This window comes from Rattus rattus, chromosome X (genome assembly GCF_011064425.1).
Source record: "Rattus rattus isolate New Zealand chromosome X, Rrattus_CSIRO_v1, whole genome shotgun sequence".
Classification (NCBI taxonomy): domain Eukaryota; kingdom Metazoa; phylum Chordata; class Mammalia; order Rodentia; family Muridae; genus Rattus; species Rattus rattus.
In genome coordinates this window covers 65,640,044-65,655,701 of record NC_046172.1, presented here as the reverse complement: position 1 = coordinate 65,655,701, position 15,658 = coordinate 65,640,044, and the positions used below count along the sequence as shown (strand labels likewise).

The 15,658-nt window shown below is 39.6% G+C and overlaps 1 protein-coding gene across 1 annotated transcript in view; it reads right to left on the bottom strand.

Annotated features, from left to right (window-relative positions):
- The window catches only part of Atp7a (ATPase copper transporting alpha), a 102,535-nt gene that overhangs the window by 26,073 nt on the left and 60,804 nt on the right, over positions 1 to 15,658 (bottom strand). The window contains 10 exon segments of the mRNA XM_032889595.1: positions 111 to 265; positions 566 to 693; positions 1,966 to 2,057; positions 3,313 to 3,546; positions 4,568 to 4,793; positions 5,766 to 5,842; positions 7,144 to 7,305; positions 9,658 to 9,821; positions 13,412 to 13,594; positions 14,711 to 15,436. Coding sequence (XP_032745486.1) covers positions 111 to 265; positions 566 to 693; positions 1,966 to 2,057; positions 3,313 to 3,546; positions 4,568 to 4,793; positions 5,766 to 5,842; positions 7,144 to 7,305; positions 9,658 to 9,821; positions 13,412 to 13,594; positions 14,711 to 15,436 — 2,147 coding nt within the window.

The window sequence follows — 15,658 nt, the reverse complement described above, 5'->3', positions numbered from 1 at the left end:
GTAACGAACTACATGAAAGCAACTAGAATTAATCCAAGGAAAACACACAAGAGTCATACTAGAAGGGTTTAATACGAACAGCTTCTGCTTGTCCTAGGGATCTAGGTTACCTTTGATGTCTGTGCCTCCTCTACAAGTTTGACGATTTGAGAAAGTGTTGTATCTGCCCCTACGTGTGTTGCCCGGATGAGGAGCGATCCATTCTGGTTAATGGAACCTGCAATCACCGTGCTGCCAGGTTTCTTAGCCACAGGCATTGCCTCCCCTGAAGAAAGAGGGAACAAGAAGACATTTATTCATTCACTGTCAACCAACACCTAGAAAGAACATTCTTCTTGAAACTAGGATCCGGACACTTGCAAAGGTAAAGTTGCTCTCCCTTTCTTCCTTTTCTTTCTCACCCAGAAAACACAGGGCTATACAGCCTGGAAGAGCTTCCCACATTGAGGAAACTTCAGGCAGTCTCTAAAGAACTCATATTCTTTGTTCATGGTTTAGTGTCTGCTTTTCATTATCATTTTTGATCCATTTCCCTTTCATGTCATGTTCCTCTGACAGAACATACCTGTGATGAGGGACTCGTCTACCATAGAATGCCCTTCAATAACACGGCCATCCACTGGAAATTTGCCTCCTGGAACTACCTTAATGATATCTCCACGTTGTACAAGTTCCACATCCACTTGTTCTTCACTGCACATGAGTTAACATAAAAAGCATCATGGCATCTGCTTCTTATTCTACCCTTCACACACACAATTTGGAGACCATGTCAAGCTATGACTCCATAATTACCAACAGAACCTGGGTCCAACATTTATGCTAGCATCAACTCCATTAGTTTTGTGATGAACAAAGTCTTGGCCCAAAACAAGCACTCTAAATATTTACAGTAATCATGGAATGAATTAAAGCTTAAAAAAAGAGCACCACAGTCAGGCATGATAGCATACGCCAGTAATCCCAATACTTGGAAAGTGGAGGCAGGAGAATCATGAGTTCAAGGTCAGCCTGTATTACATGAGACCCTAACTGGCTGTACATAGTCGATGTCGGATATCTTATGTTTCTTTTTTAACTAGAATAGCTCCTTCATTCTTTCCTTTCTTATTTCTTTCTTGAGTCAAAGGAGGTATCACTAAGGAGAAAAATAAGTAACACTCAGTGGCCAAACACTTGTCTGACATACTTAAGGGCTTCAAATAGTTTCTTAACACCAGAAAAATCCTACAGACAGAGCCCCCAAACAAGACTTGATGTCAAAAGATGGGTAAGGTAAGAGGTTGGCCCAGGTTATTCTCAAATCCATGATCCCCCTGCTTCAGCTTCCAGAGTGTTGGGATTATAGGTATGTATCACCACACATGTCCCTTTTGGGGTGGGGGGTTGGTCTTGAGACAGGATTTCTCTGTGTAGCCTTAGCTTTCCTAGAACTCACTCTGTATAGACCAGATTGGCCTTAAACTCACAAGAGATCTGCCTGCCTATCTCCCACGTGCCAGGATTAAAGGCATACGCCACAGCCATCCAGCTGAATACATCCTTCTATAAAGAAATACTGTAGAAAATGGACCACAAAAACGATATGCCTAGGATTTACTTCCTACTGCAACAACAGAAAGAAAGATGAAACAGACAGATGAAGTAAAGCATCATAGGATGGGGATAATTGTCAAATCTGAGAGCCAGATTATGTAGCATTATGACAATCCCTACTTCTACACACATCTCAAAATATGTCCATAAAAGAGGGCCAGTAAGCTGGCTCAGCACATAAGGGAGCTTGCTACTAACTCTAACAATCTGAATACTATCAGTAGGACCCATACCGTAGAAGGAGAAAACTTCCCCAAGCTGTCCTCTGACCTCCACACATGTACTATAACATACGAATACCCACCACAAAAAAAAATGAATGTAATAGAATGTTCAAAACAAGTTACAAAAGGAAATGAAGATGAATACCTCAGGAGGAGATTTTCAGAGTTAAGAGTTACAATAGTTGCTTCTGTTGCTTGTAAGGAAATTAGCTTTGCAAGAGCCTCGGAAGTTTTGCCCTATAAATTAAAACACAATAATGATACTCAAGAAAGGAAGTGTTTAAACCTAAAGATATAATCTTTTAACATTTGCTCAAACATCAGCTTAAGAAAAATGTTTTATCAGAAAAAATTACATTGGAATATTAATAATATAATTTTGGAACCATTTTAAAAGTACTAGGTATAATTTGTAAAGAAATACAAATTAATAGGAAATATCAGGAATCTAATACATACATAAACAAAGCACATGAAAAAGTAGATTATTTAAGAGGGATTATAAATCCTCTATGTACGGGTATAGTTTTTCTACACTACTGATAGAAGAAACTCAAACTAGAGCCCCCTTGTAATTCTAGTTAACATCTGCCAACTTAGCAAGGAATTAGAGAAGATGCGATGGTGAGGACTCTGTAGTAAAATCTACTTTGCTGACAGACCCTAACTGGCAAAATTTCCCACACCTAATAGCATGAGACCATGAAAAGATTATGCCCTTTGAGACAACAATCATAAATCTCATCCTTTCTAATTACTCCCTAAGGTCCTCATAAATCATATCCTTTCTAATTACTCCTAAGGTACTCAGCTCAGAGGGTAAGAATGTTAAGACATGATTATGCTCAGTGTAGTATTATCTAAAACAAAAAAAAATAAGAGAAAAAAAAACAGTGAAAAAGAAAGTTAGAATGGTTGGTAAACAAGAACACACTGACTTGACAGAACTAGCAAGTGATTGTCTAGACTGTAGTTAGGGAAAAACTGTACAGTGCACAAGGTACTGAGATGCACATAGATTATGCTTTTAACTCAGTTAAACATAAAGGTACATGGAGCAGGATTAGAACGTGGCCTTCATCACAGCATGGAAACATGAATGACCTTTGACACCACTGTTTTAAGTCACATGGCAAAATCAATTCTCAAATAACAATATGATATGACTAATAACTACTTCTCAAATGGTTCTCACAAAGTACCATGGGTATCCTCTAACCCTGGCAGTGATATAAACTTGGTAAATTTACTGAAGATATTGCTAAAAGTAAAATGGTTAACTACATAAATCAATGCATATTTCTAATGAGTGGTCTAGAAAACATTGAGGTCTTTGACTGATCCACTATCTTTTTTTTTTCCTTTTTCTTTTTTTCGGAGCTGGGGACTGAACCCAGGGTCTTGTGCTTGCTAGGCAAGCGCTCTACCACTGAGCTAAATCCCCAACCCCCTGATCCACTATCTTAACAAACGTCACCCTTTCTTACTTTACCTTCGCTATGTGTTCCAGCCATCGGCCTAGTGCGATAAACACAAACAGCATAGGAGGTGTATCAAAGAAGGTAATAGGGTTCACTTTGGCTCTCTCATACATTGCAACCAGAAGAATGACCAGAGAGTAGGCAAATGCGATGGTGGTTGCCAACACAATCAGCACATCCATATTTGCTGTCTTATGCCTCAGCGCTTTGTAAGCCTGAATGTAGAAGTACCAGCCTCCACAAAACTGTAACAGAAAAGTGAATATTACTGAATTTTCCTAAACCTGAAATTCATATGTATACCTAAGTAAACAGCATAAAGTATTGATGTTTGCTTCCTTTGCCTTTTAACTAGTCCATAAACACTGTTATAGTGCCTCACATGTAAGCCCAGGTTGGTCTTGAACTTGATGAGGTCTGGGGCTTATAGGCATGCATCACTCCACCTGGCTGTAAGAGGGAGATTTTGAGTAGGAACGAGTTTGCACTTTGGCAGAGGTATGTACACAAGGCCTTCGAGTTGCTGTGCAAGACACCAAGGGATATCATCTATGATGCAATGAATACTTCATACCATTAAAAAAAAAACCTCAGATGGCTGTTGCGAGTTTTCTTTTCTTTTTCTTTTTTGGTTTTTTTGAGACAGGGTTTCTTTGTGTAGCACTGACTGTCCTGAAACTCTCTCTATAGAGCAGGCTGGCCTGGAATTCATAGAGATCCACATTTTCCTTTTTGATTCTAGCTTAAACAAGTAAACTAGGAAGATAATTTAGATATTTTGGAAAGTTTTTTAAAAAGATTTATTTTATGTATATGAGTATCCTGTAGCTGTCTTCTGACACACCAGAAGAAGGCATCAGATCTCATCACAGATGGTTGTGAGCCACCATGTGGTTGCTGGGAATTGAACTCAGGACCTCTGGAAGGGCAGTCAGTTCTCTTAACCTCTGAGTCATCCCTCCAGTCCAAGGTTTGTTGTTTTTTTTTTTTTACTATATGATACACAGCCCTTTTCCAAAAAGTCAATCACAAGCCACGGGTTCTGGTGGAAGTATAACAGGAAGGCTTGTATTCCATTAGTATGATTGGCACTAAGTAATTGTTAGTACTACTGCTTTTTGTTTTGCTTTTGGTTTTGGTGGTACTGGGATTGAACCTAGGGCTCTGAGTATATTAGACAAGTAATCTTCCCCTGAACAACACCCTCAGCCATCACTTTTAAACCTTTAGTGAAGATCAAATAATATACTTGATAATGTCACTTGCCTGTACAGGTAGACACAATAAAAGGGACAACAAATTCATAATGGACAGTCCCGGCAGGATCTGACGCTCCAGGAACATAGAAGAATGCATGTTGATCATTTCTTCATTACTCATGTTCTGATTATGGTTTAGAGTTGCAAGGTGGTGGTCCATAACCATCATATAGATCATCAGTCCCATTACAGGGATACAGAAAAACAGGCTCACAAGGAAAGACCCTCTCCATCTTAAATGAAAATATTTTTAAAAGAAAAAACACATTTTTAGTTAGTGAGTAACCTAAAAGTTAAATATTCTATGTGCTACAGAAAAACCATCTCACTCAGTGTAAGAAGATATCATGAGGCTGGAGCAATGTCCCTGCAGTTACGAGCTCCTACTGCTGCTTCAGATGACCCAAGTCTAGTTCCCAGCACCCACATCAGTTCACAAGCACACATAACTCCAGTAGCAGCAGATCCAACGCCCTCTTCTGACCTCCACAGTCTCCTGCATGCATGTGTCATACACTCACATACACATACACCCAACTGAAAAGTAAAAGTAAATCTTAAAAAAATACTAGAGTAAAAATTGACATGCTAAGCAGGGAAGTGCAGGCAGACGGGAGCCGGATGTAATCTCTCCTGAGAGACACAGCCAGAATACAGCAAATACATAGGCGAACGCCAGCAGCAAACCACTGAACTGAGAACAGGACCCCCGTTGAAGGAATCAGAGAAAGGACTGGAAGAGCTTGAAGGGGCTCAAGACCCCATATGAACAACAATGCCAACCAACCAGAGCTTCCAGGGACTAAGCCACTACCCAAAGACTGTACATGGACTGACCCTGGACTCTGACCTCATAGGTAGCAATGAATAACCTAGTAAGAGCACCAATGGAAGTGGAAGCCCTTGGTCCTGCCAAGACTGAATTTCCCAGTGAACGTGATTGTTGTGGGGAGGGTGGTAATGGGGGGAGGATGGGGAGGGGAACAGCCATATAGAAGGGGAGGAGGAGGGGCTAGGGGGATGTTGGCCCGGAAACCAGGAAAGGGAATAACACTCGAAATGTAAATAAGAAATACTCAAGTTAATAAAAAAAAATTTAGAAGTTTACTCAAAGTTTTCCTATTAAAAAAAATTGACATGCTAAAAGGATGTTAAATTTCTAAAAGGAGTCGAAATGTTTTTATTAACAACCCCAAAGTACTTACTGTTTTATTTCTCGTTTATGATCTAAGTGGTTGGCTGATCGATCTTTCTTGACCAAAGAAGCTTCAAAACCTAAATTCTAAGGAAATTCATGAGAAAAATGTCAATTCACTCCATGCAGAGATATTCTAAGCCATGTTGCTATTATTCTAAGCCATGTTGCTATTACTTAGAACAACTCAGTTCAATTCCTGAGTAAGTGTCATTCTGGGGAATAGAAGCATGAAGCTGTCCAGAGCTTTCTGCCCATGACTAATCTGGTTTCTAATTTTGTGAAGAAATTAATAGCACATTGAGGCTAGCTACTGTCTATTTTGCTGCTCTTAAACTGGCAATTTCACTCAAGGGCAATAGCCGTTTCCACCGACAGTGCACAAAATCTAGCACTATAGTAAATACACTGTCCAAGGCCTTGCCCTCATTTATGTTCCACCTTAAAAAACATGAACCAGAGTCCTTTCCCCCACTACAGCAAAGTCTGAAGAGGGAACTACACCTCAGTAAGATGCACATGGGCTCAGAGAGTTCTATAACTGAAAACATCACATTTTCAACTGCTAGGGAAGCGGCTGCCATCTTCTAGGTGTTGGCAGCGTAACGTGGTGAAAGGAGCAAACGTGAGCTCCAGGGCCAGCGTGATCAGCATAAAGTCTCAAGGAACTCAACAGATAGCTTCTCAAGTTGTTTCACCTCTGAATAAGATAGCAGCCCTGCTCTGAGAATCTAAAACTGGAGCTTGGCAACTCATCTGTGACCTGCTGAAGGTGGCTAGATACTCAGTACTGCCAGCTCCACAGATAGCGATGGTATATCTGCCTCAAGTAATAGGATATTAGTATATACAGTGAACTGTAATACACTGTCAATCACCAGAACGTCAATTTCATAGCACACTGACGATGCATAGTATAAACATGCACAATATAAATATAAAATACACGTATATTACTGCTTAAGATGCACTGAAGTACATGGGATGAAGTTAGCACAAAGGGTTGCATTTAACTTGAAAGTGGTTTTTTTTTTTGTTTTCTTTTGTTCTGCTTTGCTTTAACAAACCATAGCACATCCAGCATGATGCTTTAATTTTATAGTGATTTACTAAAGTCTTTCTTACAAATTTAACTTTATATCCATTTCCTAAATACTTTAAGTGATTGACAGTTCCAGCTCAGGTCTGCTCTTGGTTTAATTGTACAAACGTGCATCTAAGTTTCCATGGGGGTTGGGGGTAACAAAAGCAGACACACACTAATGTTCGTATGTGGACAGTCGAAGGGGTCAGAGTCTTTTCATTGTCTCTGTCTAATGTAAACCAGATGTGATTCCAGAATGTGGTTCACTGGAAAGGGAAGACAGAAAAACAAAATCAAGACTTACTCCAATGGTATGGATAATATCTCTGGGACCAATAATTTCCGGATCATATTTAATATGTGCTTTGTTCGTTGCCAGGGCCACAGAGCAGTAGAAGATCCCTTTGTGTTTTGTGAGCGTTGACTCAATTTTATGGACACAGGAGGCACACGTCATTCCTCTCACCTGTTAAAAACAAAGCCTTTGTTACTAAAAATATCCCTTTCCTTCTACGAAAATTTAGTACTTCTAACTAAAAGGACTATCATAACACAGGATCGTCTTACAAGGTTTCATCTGTGCAATGAGTATCCTTTTGATATTATTATTAGGATTCTGATTTTATGACAGAATGCCACCAGTGATGGAGCTGGGGATTCTCAGAATAATGAAGAAGAAGACCCCGAATTTTTCTGAAACTAACTGGCCTAACCTAGGCATATACTAAAAGCCATGGTGCGGCATGTTTTCAGTGAGTGGACTATGTACTGTGAGAGCCATATGTCATCCTGATAAAACTTAACAGAGGAAAAAACTCTCTGTTTTGTTGTGTACATGTATGGTGTGCATGTGTATGTATTCATGTATGGGATCTGTGTGTGTGTGCATCCATATGCACGTGTGTGGGGGCAAGAGGCTGAAAGTCCGTATCTTCCTTAATTGATCTTAATTTCTTGAAGATTACTGAGGCAGCATCTCTAGCTGAACCCAAAACTCATTTTTCTGGCTTCCAAGGCTACCCTAATCCACGTGGCATCTATTCAAGCACAAGTGTGTGTGCGAGTTAACTGTTAGCCATTTTATCTGTCCAGCCCATTTAAAATATTCAAAGTAAGGAAGGCCTAGTGAGACGGCTCAGGAGACGAAGAGTTCTTACAGCGTGCTGTTCTTACAGCGGACCAAGCGGATTCAACAACTGCGTGTAAGTCCAGCTCCAAGGAATCTGACATCCTCCTCACACATATGTATAAGTATTTTAAGTAAAAAACGTAAGTAAATAGCTCTCAGATTCCTCCACAAAAGAAAAAAAATTTTAAAAAACTGTCTCAATGAATTTGTTTTTCCAGGAAGCATTTACTGGAAACCGAGTAAGAGGACTCTTGATAAAACCAGCCAGCTGTGCGGCACTGCCGCCCATTGCACTCCCTTCTTTTCCTGTCCATTCTGTGAGAGCGAACCATGGAGGAAAACTGCGTAGCCACTAGCTACACAGAACAAAGAATCCATTCAGAGCCTGGATTCTAGAGTACTTATCATTTCTCCTGTCTGATAATTCTTGGAAATATCCCATGCAAGATTGTCTGCCCCGACTGTAGTTCAATGAGTGCAAAAAGCCTCCTTCCTGGAAAACTTCTCTTGGTGAGTAATGGTTTCAGGGAAGTGGACACAAGTTCTCATTCCCAACCAAAAAGCTTCTCCAATTAATAGTCATTCAGAAAGGAAAAATGAGTTCCTACAAGGGCCTTGCTGAATATAAGCACCCTTAAGCACAGGCCCCATGCCTAGTAGCAGATGTCCAACGCAAAACCAACTCAGAAGTAGTTTTGGATATTGGTTGTTTCATATCGCTTTGTTTGGACGTTTTTTGAACCTTACTGGTTTTTTCAGGTATATTATGGTTTCTGGTCTTGTGCATTTGTGTGTATATATGTATCTGTATATGTGTGCACGCATGTGTATACCTTTCTTATGCTCTTCCTTAATTTCCTTTTTGTTAGTTTGTCCATTTGGTTTTACCCTTGTTTGTCTATCTTTTCTATTTGCCTGTCTGCTTTCTTAAGAGAGAAAGGAGCTGGAAGTGTTGGGGAGGATCTGGGAGGAAATGAGGGAGGGAAACCATAATCAGAATATATTGTATGAAGATGAATTTTTCATTAAAAATATAAACATGCATTTTTTAATTCAGTAGTTCTTTGAGAATTTATACAACTTATTTGAACATATTAACCTTCTCTCCCAGGACTCTTCTTATATCTACAGTCCTTTCCCTACCCAACTTTTTGTGTTCTCATTTTTTTTAAACCCATCAGGTTCAATTTCTTTTCTTTACATGAGAGTTACTTAGGTTCACAGTTGTTTTAGTTTTGTCTTTTATTCCCTTCCCTTTCCATAAGAGAGCATTTCACTATGTAGCCCAGGCTGGCCTCGCACTCCCAGGAGCCCTCCTGTCTCTGCCTCCTGAATGCTGAGATTCTGAGCAGGAACAACCACACCCCACTCTTTTTAGTGCATTTATTTACATGTGGTGTTCAGAGGATGACTTTCCAGAGTCAGTCTCTACTTCACCCTGTGGGTCACAAATGCTCTGATCATCAAACTTATCAGCAAGCACCTTTACTGGCTGAGCCATCTTGCAAACCCCACCCCCTTTTTAGTGTTTAAAAAGGTAATACTTCCATCCTATGCTTGAAGACTACCATTAAGTCACAGCCTTCTACCTTTCAATTTCTTTCATACATCGAATTTTCCAAGTTTTCTGTAAAAACCTCTCCAAGTTTCTATTGGAAGTTTATTAAACATAAAAAAGGTCCTACTTACAACAAGTTCCAAAATGCCATTGCCTTCTCCAGCATTTTCCATCACCATAGCTCCAAAGCCAAGCTCTCGAATAAGCTCTGCTATCACTCGGGGTTGGATAACAGCTGGGTTATATCTTACTTCCGCCTTGCCAGCCATTAGGGCTACAAGTACAGAATATATTCCTGGGAACATTGATAAGAAAAACAAAGCAGGTAATAGGTTTTACAAAAAAAAGAATAATGCTAAAACTACTTTTCATTTAACTGCAAAAATATGAAAGAGAATTTGCCAAAATTTACTACTCAACATTTTATACAAGTCTTAAACCCAAACAATTTAAAAAACTTTTAAAAGGTGGCCTTAGTTCTTTAAACTTATTATACCAACTTGTAATTATGTATATGGAAAAGCAGATAACATTGTATCTTGATGTGCCTTCACTAAGCTTAAACAATTATTACTATCAACAACATCTGGTTTGTATTCAAGGCAGGAGCTCACTAGGCAGCCCTAACTGGCCTGGAAACTGCTAAGTACATGAGGCTGGCCTTAAGGAGACCTCACAGAAATCTGCCTGCCCCTGTGTCCCGGGTGCTAGGACTTAACATATGCACCATTAGACTTTTTAGATACAGAATCTTGTTGTCACTCAGGCTAACAAAGAACTCCTAGCTACAAGCTGCCTTCCTGGCTCCCAAACAGCCACAGGAGCTGGGTCTTATGGATTGAAATTCTTACTGATCCTGCCCTCTACCCAAATGATGTTGAAGCACATCCCAAACATCTTATCACTTCGTGTGAAAATCTTTATATACATCTCCAAAAGATAGACTTCTTACAAAAACAAACTCAATACCATATAATACTTGCTTAATTTGACTGATGTTCAATCACACAACACATAAACATCATTTTCACATCGAAAACCATTTTCCTAAACCTATTAGTTTAACCATTTTCTGTCTAAATTAGGACCCAAATAAGATCTATGTATTACAACGAGACAAATCTTTATATTGAAGAAAGCACTTTTAGAAATGAATAAAACCTGGGCTGGGGTGTGGCTCAGTTGGGAGACTGCTGGCCTAGAACGGGAGACCCTGAGTTTCATCCCCAGCACTGCATGAAACAGGGCACAGCAGTGCATGCCTGTGATCCTAGCACTCAGGAGGTGAAGGCAGGATGATCAGGAGTTCACAGCTATCTCTGGCTACTTAAAGACTTTGAGGCCAGCCTGATCTACATGAGATCCTGAAAAAACAAAACAAAACAAAACAAAACAAAAAACTAATTCCCTTCCTAAGAGAAAGCAATTTATACACTTGGGAAATCACTGTAATTATAGTCAAGAATCTAAGAATGTATCAATATACACATCACAGTATTGTCAGTTGACAGCCATTTAAAAATTCTCAAGTTTTACTATCTCATATTAACGTCAAAAGTTTCAACATAACTTCTTTACAAAGCAAATGAGTTCACCTCTGAAAGAAATGTTTCAGATGTAAATTTTGGTTAATAATTTCTACTTCTCTAGGCCAGCTGACTATAGCTATGACTGCCAGGAAGATGATTAACAGCGCACAGCAAAACCGGCTCTTTCCAGGAATCTATGGTACTTGAAAGATACCTAAGAAATTAGGACCAGGAATTCATAGGTCTGGGTCCAGCTCCTCGGTTGGTGGTTCAGTCTCTGAGATACAGGGGTAGGGTAGGGTGTGTTCCCACCCTCTCAGAGAAAGAGAGGGGGAGAGACTGTGGGGGAGATCAGGAGGGGCGCAGTGATAAGGGTGTAAATAAATTAATTAATGGGAAAAAGAAAAAAGAATCCATCCATAGATCAGCTCTGAAGTCTTATCAGTTCAGAGAAAAGGTCAGTATGAAGAGACCTGTAGGACCAGGCGTGGTGGCACACAACTTTAGAGCACTCAGGAGGCAGACACAGGTAGATCTTTGTAAGTTCAAGGAGAGTCTGGTTTACAGATCGAGTTCCAGGACAGCCAGGGCTATACAGAGAAACCCTGTCTTGAAAAAGCCAAAATGAGGCTCGGGGGTATAGATGATGTAGAATAAATCTTTGTGCTTCTATTGAAGCACAGTTTATAAGACTGGCAAAATGCAGAATATAAGATTAAAATTCCAAAAAGCATTAATTTTAATTTTAACAAATCCTCTCAAACATAGCCGGAGCTCTTTTCCACCTCAGGGGTGATAGCGGGAATTACACATAACCAAACTTTGCACAGGCTAGGCATAGTACACTCGGCCAATAGTGTGCTGTGCCAGGGAGCTCCGCTCTTAGAAGCTTTGGGCTTTTAAGCAGTGCAATGTAAACTTGGTGAGGAAAGCTTACTTACACGAGCCAAGGCCAACAGTGTTAAATAAGAGGTGGCAAGGACAGTGGGGAATTAACTGAGAGAATTAACGAATGTTAAAATGGAGACTAGGAATGTCACTTACTATCCAGGAATATATTTAGCTTTCATCAGGTCCTGAGGAGACAATCAGAACTGGCATCAACATTTTGGGGTAATATAGAAATTTCCTTTTCAAGAGACAAACAGGAACTGTGCAAGTTTCCTCTGAGAGCATTTGCTTAGCAACATTCATTGATCCCCTCCTTCCTGTCTTTCCTTTTTTTTTTTTTTAAGATTTATTTATTAGGTATATAGCGTTGCACCTGCATGTACACGTGCAGACCAGAAGAGGGCATCAGTTCTCATTACAGATAGCTGTGAGCCACCATGTGGTTGCTGGGAATTGAACTCAGGACCTCTGGATGAGTAGACAATGCTCTTAACCGCTGAGCCATCTCCCCAGCCCTTTCCTTTTCTTTTTAAGACAGGATCTGGAACCAGCTGTATAGACCAGGCTATCCTCAAACTTACAGAGATCTGCCTGCCTCTGCCTCTCTTTTCCTTTTTAGCGACGCAAGCAAAGCCTTGACTACACATTCAGACTGAAATGAACAAGGCATAAGTAACTGAATGTAGACACCACAATGAACCACACATATGCCTCTGTTTCATAAAAAATAAACGTCTGGCCTTACTATAAAAGACAATGTACTAATTATACTTTAACTTCTTTCCTCAATTGTCAGGATATGCTTGTCCCATTAATCCTTTCTTCCTCATTTCAGTCCCTATAAGTGACATCTATCAAGACATCTAGGGTTAGAGCAGCCTAAGTACCAAACATAAGACTTTGGTCTCATTAAACATAATTGTACATTTATATGATTAACTAAGCTACTATGCTATACTGATATATCTATAAAATGTGTATAAATTTATAAAGTAAAACATCTGAGCAACTACAGAAAAACAGTGGTATTGATTTTCAAAGATTTTGTAACCTGAGGTTAAAATACACAGTACTAGGCAACTTAGATCTTATAAGGAAAGAACAGAGGTCAGACTGTTAGAGGAGACAATATAATTCTACACAAATATGGTTTGGCCCTGGTGTTTAATCTAGATAAGACACTACCTAACTTATTCACTATCACTTTTAGAAACAGCCATGGTTCACAATAGTAATGCTATGTATATCCTTCTGCCATAACATTTTTAGTAAATTTCACTGGCACTAAAATGGGATCATAAAAGAAATAAAATAATAAAAACTTGCAGAAATTCAGGAATGTATTGTGCACCAAGGATGATCTTTAGGAAGTCTTGGGAAGAATTCTAAGTATGGCCACAAAACACAGATGGGAAAGAACCTGGAAATAAGAACATAAAAATAAACACACTGAAGACTGTCTTACCTTCTTCTCGTCTTAAGTTCCGTTCAATGTTTGCTACACAAGAAGCACACGTCATCCCCGAGACCTGTATGTAACACTTGTTCTGAACTGGTGTCATCACATTTTCTGGCTCAGTAGTTGAGGGCAAAAGAGGTGTTTCCAGTGAGGGCTGAGCTATCACCACCAGTGGCTCTTTCATGTCTGCTGGAAAGAGAAAGGTTCTTTTCATTTATTACCCAGCTGCCACCTTGTCATATGTCACAGTTCACACCTCCAGGCCTGCCAACCCATTTTTTGAAAATCAGCAAGGTCCTAAAAGCCCTCAACAAATACATTGTTATTACCCATTCCCAACATTGACTTTGAATTTCTTTATTGTCCACCTCAGTGGCTCACAAGATCTGACCCAAGTGAGTAAAAAAAAAAAGTTAGTTATGGCAGATTCTTCTAGTCATTATCTACAAACACAACCTCAAATGGAGAACAACTGGTTACTAGACTGTTCTTGTGCTTATATTTAACTAGCATTATCATGCTGACAATTTTCACACTGGCATCAAAGGAGTCTTCCTTTATCTATGGGAGATACTTTTGAGTGGGTGTGTGAAAATATCAGTAGTGCTGTCACCCTATGTGTAGACGTATACATATATGTGTGTGGTAATGCTTCATTTACCAATGAGGCATAATAAGGGTTCAACGACTGATAATAAAATAGAATAATTATAACACCACTCTGTTAACTGTTGAGCCATCTCTCCAGCCTTCTCATGAAGTATATACAAAATATACAATCACATACACTATACAAAACCGTAACTACCATGTTGGTCTGCTTTTAAGTTTGTTTTGTTGTTGTTTGTTTTTTATTTTCTCTGTGTAGTTGTGGCTTTCCTGAAACTGGCTTTGTAGACCAGGCTGGCCTTGAACTCAGAGATCCACCTATCTCTTCCTCATGAGTGCATGCACTGCCACACCCAGCTGTACCTTAAAGTTTTTAGGCTCCTGATATCCTTAGGCATTTTTTACATGCTCGTGACTATGTCATAGGGCTCCTTTGTAAGAAGTAGAATTTTAGCCAGATAATGGTAATACATGCCTTTAATCTCAGCATTAAAGGGGTAGAGACAGGTGCCATCTCTGTGAGTCCAAAGACAGTCTGTCAATATTCACATCAGCAAGGGCTACATAGGAAAACCCTTTCACAAAAAAGGTGACATTTCAGTGACTATGAATCACTTCTTGTTGCTAAAAGCCAAAGGAAGAAACAAAATAGGAATACAAAAGCGTTGAAGAAATCAAAGAAAAAGTGATGATTACCTGGAAGGACAGCATCAAATCCCATGTCTTCAATTGCTTCTCGCAAGGGTTCTGGAGAGGTTAGTAGAGGATCATATTCAATAGTCCCGGTGCTATTTGTGAGGGAAACGTGGATGGATTTTACACCTGGCTTCTTCGATATTACACCCTCTATCGACTGCACACAAGAATTACAAGTCATGCCATTAATGTTGATTACAACTTCTTGGGTCAGAGGCTGGCTCACTAAGTTCAAAGGCATCTTCTGAAGAGATGAGCTGGAGGGAGAGCTGGTGGGACTTTCAACTTCACTTGAAATACTAACTCTGTATTGTCCTGGAGAGACGGCCTCTATCGCTTTTCTCAGTATTTCTGGAGTGACTAAGCTTGCATTGTACTTTACAATGGCTGACCTATTCTCTAAAGAAACTACTATGCTGCTTACATACTGGAGTGTAGATAAAGCACTTTCAATATTTGACACACATGATTTACAATGCATGCCCTCTATGGTAAATGTGATTGCTGAGTCACTGGGATATGCTGGGCTCTTTTGCTGAGATCCTTCTGAAGATTTGACTGGTGTGTTCTTCAGGCGCTCAACGTCAATGGCTCCCAATTTGAGGTACTTTGGCTGTTTTTTTATGAAGGCGGGAAAACCCACAGCTTCAATCTGCTTCTTTATTTCCTCTGCTGTGATCAGATGAGGTTGATAAACAATAGTAGCTTCTTGGTTGTCTAGGGAGACTAATAAACAGAAACATCTGTAAGTTACTTATTCCTGCTCCACTTGGGGGTCAATTGCTCTTTCTCCCTCACTCTTCTCAATGCCTTTTCCCTTAGATATCTTTGTGCTTTTTAGAAAATGAGATTGACATACTTTGGAAACAAGCAAAAGACATGACCAGAGCTCCTATGGTCTCTATGTTTCTGCATCATTTCAGTACAAATATATTATAGGTAAAACAT